The 10,692-nt window shown below is 43.5% G+C and overlaps 1 protein-coding gene across 1 annotated transcript; it reads right to left on the bottom strand.

Annotated features, from left to right (window-relative positions):
• Positions 1 to 543: 543 nt before the first annotated feature.
• LOC8051536 (retinol dehydrogenase 14) lies at positions 544 to 10,483 on the bottom strand. Its single transcript, XM_040215475.3, has 7 exons — positions 10,479 to 10,483; positions 10,118 to 10,335; positions 9,676 to 9,915; positions 6,372 to 6,464; positions 2,285 to 2,473; positions 1,879 to 1,988; positions 544 to 735 (listed from the first exon to the last, which is right to left on the bottom strand). Exons 1-7 carry the CDS (start codon positions 10,481 to 10,483, stop codon positions 544 to 546), a joined length of 1,047 nt encoding a protein of 348 aa, XP_040071409.1.
• Positions 10,484 to 10,692: the final 209 nt, after the last annotated feature.

Genomic DNA, 10,692 nt, shown 5'->3' with positions numbered 1-10,692 from the left:
TTTGAGTGAATACGGCGGTTAATGTGAGCTCGTTCTGAGCATGCGCTCTAAACATCGCCCTCAAATATGGCGTCCAGTGAATACCTCCTATAGCTCTGCAGAATTCAGTGATCCTGGGTTCAATCTAGTCCGTTTTTGATCTGGATGAGCATCGTACCGGCGTGCGGTCGTGTATCACTACTGCGTGGTGCAAGTTAAAGACCCCAGGCTAGCTGTTGTACTGCACTGGCTCAATTGCACACCTAAAAGGCAAGTCGCCCGTTGAGGCAGACTAACTTCAAGCTGTATAAACGTACACACGACACAATTAGAACCTTGTAACAACCCTACTGCTGTTCCCGAAAACAAGTGGTAATCTCAATAAATAGACGATAACTAAAATGCGCCCACTAATCTTTCTTTCTTTTTTGGAGAGGGGGTGGGGGAGAGGGGAGGGGAGAGGAGTGGAAGGAGGGGAGTGTATTATAAACGGAGCAAACTATCGTTCTTGCACATTTTTATATAAATATAAAGGGGCTCTACAAATAATTTTACCTTCCGCATCTACATTGGCGTGCCCAAAACATTGTGCACGATGTCTTCACTTTTCTTCCATAAGGACCCTGCGAGGTCCTCGTCGAGGACCGTCGAAGACCAGGGTGCTTCGCCGTTCGACACGAAATACTTTCCCGTCACGTCTTCCAGTTGAGCAGCCGTGGCGAGCTGGAGCGATGTCCGAGCACCGTCGCGTGGGCTCTGCAAAATCAAACGAAAGAAAAAAAAAAAAAGCTTTCAGCCTTTCCACTCTGGTGAAGAAGGAAGACCAGCGAAGCTGTACTATGGTGGGAACAAAGTAATGGCCGTCCGCAAATCGGCAAGCCAGAGTGAAAAGGCTGGAAAGGTTGCCGCAATGGCAATGAGCGACGGCGGCAAGCAGACAAGTGGTAAACACAACACTCTGGGCAGCTACCGCCATCTATAAGCGACGGCGGCAACAAGAGTGTTGTGTCGACATTTCTGTGCGGACGGACACGATCCTGGGGAACCTATACTCTTAACAGCTCCGCTGTAAAAAAACGCGAAGTCGTCAAAGCACGAAAACAAGTCGTCAGGACATTCAAAACGCACCACATTTTTCAACCTGTCGATCGCACATGTTTAAACGTTAAAATTTAACATGGAGTGGACTATCTACAGGTGCGGGCTACACATGCATCTGCTTTTCCGAGATCGTTTATTATGACAAAACGTGACGAATTTTGTGCATGAGAGATCACGTTAATGATGTTTTGCGATTATCTAAGCTTCTTTTCTGCACTAATAAAGCAGAAATATTTCAAGGCGTGCTGAAAATTACGATTGCTTTGAGTACGTACTGTGCACCAGGTGAGCATGCACAGAGCATGCAAGCTTTCTACGGAAATTTTGCTGAATTTTGACTTAGCGAAATAGATACACGGAATGCAGACTATCCGCAGCCCAAGCTTGTCTGCTTCTTGCACAGGGGTTGTGATTATATGTCGGAACGCCGAACCCTTATTTGCCGATTGAAAGGAATAGGGGGTAGACCTCAAGGCACCTAGCATTGAGGTCTACCCACTATTCCTTTTAATCAAAGCCAATCAAAGCTCGAGGGCGTTCTGACGTCACCACAACCCCTGCAAAAGAAGCAGACGACCTTGTTCTCCGCATAGTTCTCAAAATCCGGTACACTCAGACTGCACGGAAGGGTAGAAGGGATACTGCTGAACCCTTCAAATCGGTAAGCGACTACGTGCCACCTAGCCATTGTGGACGTTATAAAGAAATCGATTAATGGACCACTCATCAGGGTATCGCCTATAACGGAGTATCTTCTATGCAATAAAGAGGTATTAAAAGCGAGAATGGCAGCGTCACCTTTCCAAACGCTTGAAGAAAGACATTCCACAGGAAGTGCCGTAAGTCGTGCTCCTTCCGGTTGAACTGGGTCGCCACGACTCCCGGATGGAGAGCATTGCAAGTCACCCCTACGAAGAAGGAAAAAAGAAGAATAACACACCGCCATATTGTCAAACTCTCTCAGTCGTGGTAGTTACCGAGGTTAACGTAGCAAACAAATAACAATATACATTCATATTTCTTTGAAAGCAGTTCAATATTTTAACAACTTTAAAAGTAGGGCACATACGACGTGCTGTAATTATTTAGGTATCACCTGTCTTAGGTGTCGTACTTTTATCAAACTACGTAGGTGTCGATGATGCATGACTGAGTACGGCCGAGATATATTAATCCTGAATTAGAAAATAAAGATGGCGCTCACCGCTGCCTTTGAGCCTCCTGGCGAGTTCCACGGTGAATAGATTAAGCGCAAGCTTGCTCTTGGAGTAAGTCGCTTCGGCTCCCGGATAGCCATTGGCCGAGTTGAGGTCATTGAGAGTGATCTTGCCCATGGTGTACATTGATGACGTCACGTTCACGACTCGACTTGGGGCGCTGAGCTGCAGCAAGTCTAGAAATAGAAAACGGCGAAATTGAGAAATATACCATGTCAGTTCATTGTGTGATGACTGTAAATCTTGTAGCGTAAGTGAAATATCTGCAGAAGGTCCGCACTACTCGGAACGTGAATGTTATTATGTATGGCTGTAAATCTCGGTACTATGACACTAGAAGATCTAAGTGATTTCTTAAAAATCCAGACTAATACACAAACTAGCTTTTTTCATTTAAATGTACAGTCTGCACGATCGAAAGGAGATGATCTTGTATTGTTTTTTTGATTCAATCGAAACTCCTTTTAACGTTATAATGTTAACAGAAACATGGTATAAGGACGATGATAATGCTTTTGTTCTTTCGGGTTATTATAATTTTATCTTAAATCGCAACTATGGTCGTGGAGGCGGTGTGTCATTGCAGACTAATGTTTCCGGCGTTGTGCTCCTCAGTGATACGGCGAACTACGAAATACTCTGCATTAAAAAAAACCGTTGTATTTACCCTGTCTTATATCGCCCGCCAAATGGAAATATTTCGGTCTTTATAAACTTTTTGGAAGAGTTATTTTGTTTTGCGAATGAAGAAGGCTGTGAATTGTATCTGGGTGGTGATTTTAATATAAAAATGCTCGAAACATCTCGCATCACAGATGACTTTGCTAAGTTGTTTACGTCAAATAATTTCAGTAATGTCATAATTCCTCCAACTCGCGTTTCGTGCTCAACGTCAACATTGATTGATCTGTTTATAACCAACGACTGTGAAGAAAACATTAGTGCTGGTGTGCTGGGCTATGGGTTAAGCGAGCATCTCCCTATAGTTATGTTCATTAATAACAATGTACCATGTAATAGGGCTATTAACCTTCCAGTAATGTCCCGAAATATTAGCGCTACAACACTCGAAAAGTTTAGAGAAAAAATCGGGGCTATCAATTGGAGTCCCGTGTTGAGGGAAACCGATGTTGATAAGTGCTATAACCTCTTTTTATACCTGATAAAAGATGCATACTATTCTTCGTTTCCGTACAAGGAAATTCACGGTAATAAGAAGTGCAACCAACCATGGGTCACTAAACGACTCTTCAGACTTATTAAAAAAAATTTTTCTTTGTGGCAACTTCCTTACGACACGAAATGAAAAAAAAAATATATTGCTAGAATTTGAAAAAAAATTTAGAAACTTTGTCAATACAAAATTGAAACCAGCTAAACACCGCTATTATGCAGATCTATTTGATATATCTTGTTTAAAGCAACCCGAAGTCGTATGGAAACATTTGCACTCCTTAATACGAAATCCAACTCAAGATAGAGCAGTCACTAGTATAAGTGTAGGCGATAGAACTATTTCTGGTGTAGAACTGGCGAATATGTTCAATGATTATTTTGTGAGCGTAGGGAAAAGTAGTTATAACAGTTCTGCAGCAAATAATATCCCCAGAATAAACGAAACCATGTTTTTAAACCCATGTGATACTAAAGAAGTACTATCTACTTTCATGAATATAAAAAATAGTCGTAGCCATGACTGTGGGGATCTTCAAATTGGGCCGGTGAAATTTGTAGTTGACTTACTATTACCATGTATAACTCATCTGTACAATCTTATATTGTCTTCCGGTATATTTCCTAGAAGGATGCAAATTGCGAAAGCATCCGTAGTGTATAAAGGTGGTGATCGCAGTAACATAAGTAATTATCGACCCATATCTATCCTTCCTGTCTTTTCGAAACCGATTGGAAAAATTTTGCACTCTCGACTACCACATTTTTTTTTCTAAATACTCACTACTGACTGATTCTCAGTTGGGCTTCAGGAAACATAAATCTACGGAAACTGCGTTATTGGTGCAGAAGGAAATAATATTAGAAAATTTTGAAAAAAAGAACTTCTAACGCTGGGTATATATATATAGATTTAAGCAAAGCTTTCGATAGGATAAATCACCAAATTCTTCTAAATAAACTTGAACGTTATGGCATCCGAGGTATCCCATTATCGCTCATAACGTCTTATTTTTTTTTTTTTTGCAATATCGATCCCAATATGTTCGATTTCGAAATTTTGCATCTAGCACTGAATGAATATACTCCGGGGTTCCTCACGGTAGTGTTCTAGGGCCTCTATTGTTTCTTGTATACGTGAATGATATAGTAAGCATCGAAAATACCGCTAAATTTATTATGTACGCCGACAATACTAGCATATTTTTTCTAGTTTCAATGAAGACCTACTTACCTTGATAGCAAACATTTTCCTAGGTAAATTAAAAAAATGGATAAATATTACCTCGCTTATTCTTAATACCGCAAAAGCTAAGGCTGTCGTATTTCAATGCCCGGGATCGTATGTTCGAATATCACGTGATTTGTACTGTGGGTCATGCACAATAGAATGTGTTGATACCGTTAAGACTCTCGGTGTTATATTTTCTAGTCAGTCGTGGAATAATCACGTAACATACATTCATAAAAAACTTGCTAAAGTTGTTGGAATTATGAATAAATACAGGCATATACTCCCCGTAAACATCAAAAGGTTAATTTACAATTTCCTTTTTCATTATGTAATCTGCTATTCCCATTCAGCGTGGGGAACAACTACTAAGAGCAATTTAGACAAATTGTGTCTTTTACTCTTTTACAGAAAAAAGCTGTCAGAATAATTGAAAATGTACCTCGCGATTATCACTCTCTTCCTCTTTTTGAAAAACATAAAATAATTTATATATATATATATAATAAGTATTCCACTAGATTGATTTTAAATTACCAACAATGTGTAAGAAAAAATATTAACATAATCTTAGACCTTGCTAAACTAGGAAAAAAAAACGAGTCCATTTACCCTTCGCGTCATAGGCCCCCCTGGCGTCTTCCTGTATTTAGAACAAATTTCGGCACTCAGAGATACCGATACCAATTAAAGCTATTGTTAAACTTTCTTTTTTCTCATGGAATTGATATATATTCTGTAAACAATCGTACAATACAAGACATTTTGTAATATAAAATCACTATTTACGTTGCAGATAGCTCTAAATATGTGTACTTAGGTAGATGTTTTTTTGGGGTTTTTTTTGTGAATGTTATGGAATGTGTGTGTGTGTGTTTTTTTTGTTTTTTTTTGTATTTATGTCTGTTCCGCTGCCGCCCTGTAATGGGGCGCTGGGACTCGTCCAGCTGCTAACGTGCAGCTTTTTTTCCAGCACCCTTGTCACGAATGTATTTTTGTGGTAGAAAATAAACTGATTTGATTTGATTTGATTCGCGTATTGTGCAATGAACATTCACAGCGGTCATGACAGAAGCTATGTTTTGAGCGTCAGCCTTATAACATGGTTCTAAGTGATTGTGGCTCTATATCGCGTAACGTCAGTGTGATGAACCCCCATGATTCAAAGGGGACACAATTTCGCAAAAGCTCAAGCCTCAAGTCAGTCTGATAATTATATCTTCAATGTTAGACCAATATGTTTCGAGATCCAAGAAAAGTCCTCTATGACTCTTAAAGTAAACTGTGGCAGATTGTGATATATTGTGAGATAAAAATACTGTGCGGCACAGACACTGCGGCGACCTTTCTTCATTTGTACCTCTCCCCGTTGGAGGAAATAAAGAGCAACAGAAAGTAAAAACGACTATATATTGGACTCAGATGAGCCTTTCTTGTATATTTAGACATTGTCACGTAACAAACTTGTCTCGAGCACTGGAAGTAAATAAAAAAAAAAAAAATAACATGTGGTATTCCCCCTCGTGTTGCCCGCGTCTCAAGCTTTGAAAAATATCACAATTCGGCGTGTTCATAGACTTTTTGTCTGGTGTACTCTTTTGTATATTACTAAGAAAAGTGATTAGGCCAGCCGACACAGACAAGCAAAACTTCCAGCCCGAATTGCTCACCCGACAGTAGATTAGTGAGTAAAAATGGTCCCATGTAGTTTGTGGCGAAAGTGACTTCGAGGTTTTCTTCCGTCAGCCTTCGGTCGTTGGGACCTAAAAAAAAAAATAACGAAATAGCAGTTAGAAAGACAGAAACAGAAGTGGAAAAACAAAATAAAAACTCGCACGAAGATCAGAACGCGCCATGATAGTTCCATATCACGATAAGAATGTTGATAGCTAGCGGCAGAGGCGTGGGCTATTGAGAATTCGCACTTCGTTTCTCGGCGTTCTTATGCGGGCAGCAAGTCATTTAGCTTCTTGCGCAAGAGTTACGGTGACGTCAGAAAGACTCCGAGCTCTGATTGGCTCTGATTCAAAAATCGTGGGTAGACCTCGAGGCAGCTTGCTTTGTGGTCTACCCACTATCTTTCATTCAGAACCGATCAGAGTTCGGCGTTCAGACGTCACCACAACCCTTGCAAAAACAAGCAGACGAGCTTGCGGTCCGCATTACCACTCCCTGTGCATCGACAGTGACCCAGATAAGTATACCCGCGCCTCCCAAAAAAGTGGTCCTTCGATTTCCGCCTGATGACGTCATAGAAGTGTCACGCTTTCGCCGGTCGCGATCCTGGCGGTGTCAAATGGACGTGACAGACGCCTGCATTGTGCTGTGCTTTACAGTCCACGGAAGATTTTCGGCAGCCAGGAGTTGAGACGCTGAGTCGACAGTGACGTCACTCACGTCTGCTCGCGCTTTTTGCCGGAACTTCCGCGACCTACCACCAGGATCGCGACATCCGAGAGCATGTCGCGACATCCGAGATTATATCCGAACGATGTCTTTTTTTCGGGCGTGGCGCAAGAAAAAAAGACATCGTTCGGACATCAGATGATTCGGCCTGTGCACCTTGTTAACCAAGCTATGAGACACGTTTTTGTTCAGACAGTTTCACGATCAGCGCGGGACAGAAATTTACCTACTTGGGCATCCCATCTGCGCGCGCGCGAATTGAGTAAAAAGTAGCGCGTTCACATCTGCGCTTTACTTCAAACCTGTAATATAGACGAGAGTTAGGGCCTTCAGATCCTTGCGGCATGCGTAATCATCGTTGAAAAGAAATCAATTTCAGAGTTCTCCTTCGACTGCCCGACAAAAAGAGAACTGAGCTGAGCATTTGCAAAAGACAAGGCACCCATTAGAGAGTTCTCAACGAGAGATTTTGAGCTTGGTGCCGGGAAATCCATTATCGAACGGAAAGCTTCCTTTTTCTGTCTTCAGCGACGCCTTGTTTTTTATTACTTTGTCGTTCAGAAACTGCTCCAGTTTTTCACTTGTGATAAGATGACGCGGCCCAGTGCCGGTTTCTTCAAAAGAAGGAGAGAGAGAGAGAGAGATAAGGTGAGAAAGGAAGATAGAAGATCGTCCATTTAACGTGACAGCTCTGTGCCTGGAGAGAGACGCAAGGAAAGTCACACCGTGGAATGAACACTGTTAGTAGGGAAGGGTATGCCATGGGGGACAGTGTCAAACGTCGCAAAAACTTTGTTTCAAACATATAAAGGCCCGTTCACACTGTGCCATTTTTTTACGTTAAGTTACGTTACAAACTCCTACGACAACTTACGACCGCCCGTGGCCATGGCAACCAGCGACGCAACGCGAGTCGTAACGTAATGCAAGGAGTTGGGCTTGGCTCAACTTTTCTTCAGAATTCTTACGACCGCTTACGTTCAACCAATCGGGACTCGCGGAAGCGAAGCTTCTGGGCATGCGCGCTACGCTCGGGAGCCCGGCGGTCCGGCGCTGCTCTCTATACTAGAGTGTTCGTTTCAGTGAGCATCACACCAACAACTGTGACAACAGGAAGCAGTGACGGCAGAAACAGCCAGCATCTTAAATCCGTTTCACGCGCATTTAACACGTAAAATAAGATAAGGAAAACACGGCGGAGCCCTGTATCGCTTGCTTCAGAAGAAATTTGCCATAGGGCTGCATTATTAGGCACGTTCAGCGGCAATGAACGGTGCAGCATGCTTTCGCTTTGCCTTACCTCGTTTAAATGAGAAAGAATGAGTGGTGGTCTCATTTATTTTTTAGACCGTGTTCTGAATCTGGATGTTCCTAAGCCTAAAGGCCAGCAGTAATCGTTGACATGGCTACGTCTCGCAAATTTTAGGAAAATACGACGGGTTGGAGCTGAGCTAGTCGGTTCATATCTTTCGATGGTACCAGCTGAACAAATATAAAAATACACGTTCAACCGCTGGACTATCAACTGTATTGAAGAACCCTTCTTCCTCCACTACAATCCGTATTTATGACCTAGATGGAAGCCTTCTTCTGGCTCAATTGAGCTAAAACAATCCTAGTGTATTGTGTTGACTTGATCGGCAGGACGCAGAAGCAGCCGGAGCCAAAAGCAGGAAAGCTAAACAAAATTTTGCTAATAATTCGAACATCAAGAGCATGCTGGGTGTGTAGTTACACACGAATGTTACAGTCGCACATGTACAAGCCGCAGCTAAAAAGCGTGGGTATAACCCCTTTCAGTCAAGTTGCGAGCCTGTTAGCCCTTCTTCAAAACGCAATCGCATTTTTTTTTCTTTTTTTTTTGCAATCGAAGTTGGGCCAGCGGTGTACCGGCGGGCACCGCGGACGGTAGCCATGTTGGATGATACGTTATTGGTTGACCGTAATCATTACCAGAGGATTCATATTGGTTCTTTCTTACGAACGGCGGGGTACTGTGTGAACGCGCAGATCGTAAGCGGCCGTAACGTAAGTTGTCGTAAGAGTTCGTAACTTAACGTAAGAATCCCGTGCGCGCTAAGAACAGGACCAGGGGCCTTGTGGGCCCCCAATATCCGTACGTTCTGTCCCAAATTCTAAGCACCCAACACAGAACACTGATGTACTTAAAATAACTATCGAAATACCAGGCCCAGGCTTTGACAGGTAAACCAAAAATAAACTTTCACATTAACAAATAATACAGTAATACTTTCGACGCGAGTCACACTGACACTTTCAGTGGGGAGCGATTATAAACATATATGCGTGCCTCTATATCGAGACATCGGACCAGAAGAAATTTGCAATGTTTCGCAATAGCAAAAAAATTAATCTCGCTACTTAAATATTGCGTTGAAAAAGCTTCTTTTTGTGTGTGTGTGTGGGGGGGGGGGGGGGGGAGAAAGTATATTATGTTACATACGTGTCCTATGTCACTTAAAATTGTTTTTTTGAAAGTTAAGTGCTCCATTAGTTGAGCGAGTGTAACTCATCTTTGTGGCAGAAACGGCAGATCCATCTCGTTACCAGTAACAGCAGCGTTGTTGATGAGCACGTCGAGGCGCGGCTCCGTCGAGAGGATCTCCGTGGCAAAGGCCTTCACGGAGTGCATGCAACCCATGTCCACAGTCTTGCAGATGACCTCCTTGTTGCCCGTGAGCTCCCGGATGGCCTTCGCGGCTCCCTGGCCCCGGCAGGGAGAGCGGCAAGCCAGGATGACCCGAGCGCCCTTGGCGGCAAGTTCCATGGCCGTCGCGAAGCCGATGCCTACGTTAGCAGCAGTATGTTGTTAAGCCGGATTCCCTCTGCTTATACATCATACAAAATACATCCTGTAGACACTGTCCGATGCATGTCTGTTCCTTGTATCGTAATCTATTGTAGCGTACCGGCAGTTTCCGCGGCTAAAAGCGGCGCACTGCTTACTGAAAAGCAATCACGGATGGCGAGACACACACAAGTGTTTTACCAGCATTGGCTCCGGTCACGATCACAGTCTTTCCCCGCATGGTTTCGTCTTGGTTTTGAGCCGTGCCATGCCTCGTCGCTCCGTTCAGCCTCTGGGCGATCTTCATCACCAGCAGGGCGCACAGGGTGCCCGCGGTCGCCAATAAAACCGAGTGCTGGAAGGAGGTCAAGGGCTGCAGGAGTTTCTGCACAGCAGATACGGGGGAGTGGTGGCGACGACTGCGGAAGAAGATAGAGGTGGAAGATAGGTCAGGAATGAGTGGACTCCGACTGCATAAGGTCGGGACCCTTCAAAAGACGCCCGCTTGGGCCGGGGTTTGGGCCGGGGTTTGGGCCGGTGGGGGGGACGCCACTTCTATTACTTCATCATAGCAGTAATTTCTGTAGATATACTATAGGGTACATATCCACAATGGATCCTGTCGCTGTAAAAGGAGCTGAAAACCTCGGCGCCTGCAGAAAGAAAACTCAAAACTTTCACCTAATGTGCATTTCGAGATTTTACTTGTGAAATTGTAAGGCGTAGGTGGTTTCCTCTGAAGGCCCGTTCACACTCTTGCGACCGAGTAAGACCGT

The sequence above is a fragment of the Ixodes scapularis genome, unplaced genomic scaffold (genome assembly GCF_016920785.2).
Source record: "Ixodes scapularis isolate PalLabHiFi unplaced genomic scaffold, ASM1692078v2 PGA_scaffold10__122_contigs__length_95168666, whole genome shotgun sequence".
In the NCBI taxonomy this organism is placed as follows: domain Eukaryota; kingdom Metazoa; phylum Arthropoda; class Arachnida; order Ixodida; family Ixodidae; genus Ixodes; species Ixodes scapularis.
The sequence above is the reverse complement of the archived record's forward strand: the minus strand, read 5'-3'. Positions and strand labels throughout refer to the sequence as shown.

Bases quoted from the DNA above. Each gene is read 5' to 3' on its own strand.
- LOC8051536 (XM_040215475.3), bottom strand. The intron at 6,465-9,675 runs GTAACGAGATGG...TTTTTTTTTTAG, and splicing joins CAACAACGCTGCTGTTACTG to GTCCCAACGACCGAAGGCTG. The intron at 2,474-6,371 runs GTGAGCAATTCG...TTCTATTTCTAG, and splicing joins ACTCACTAATCTACTGTCGG to ACTTGCTGCAGCTCAGCGCC.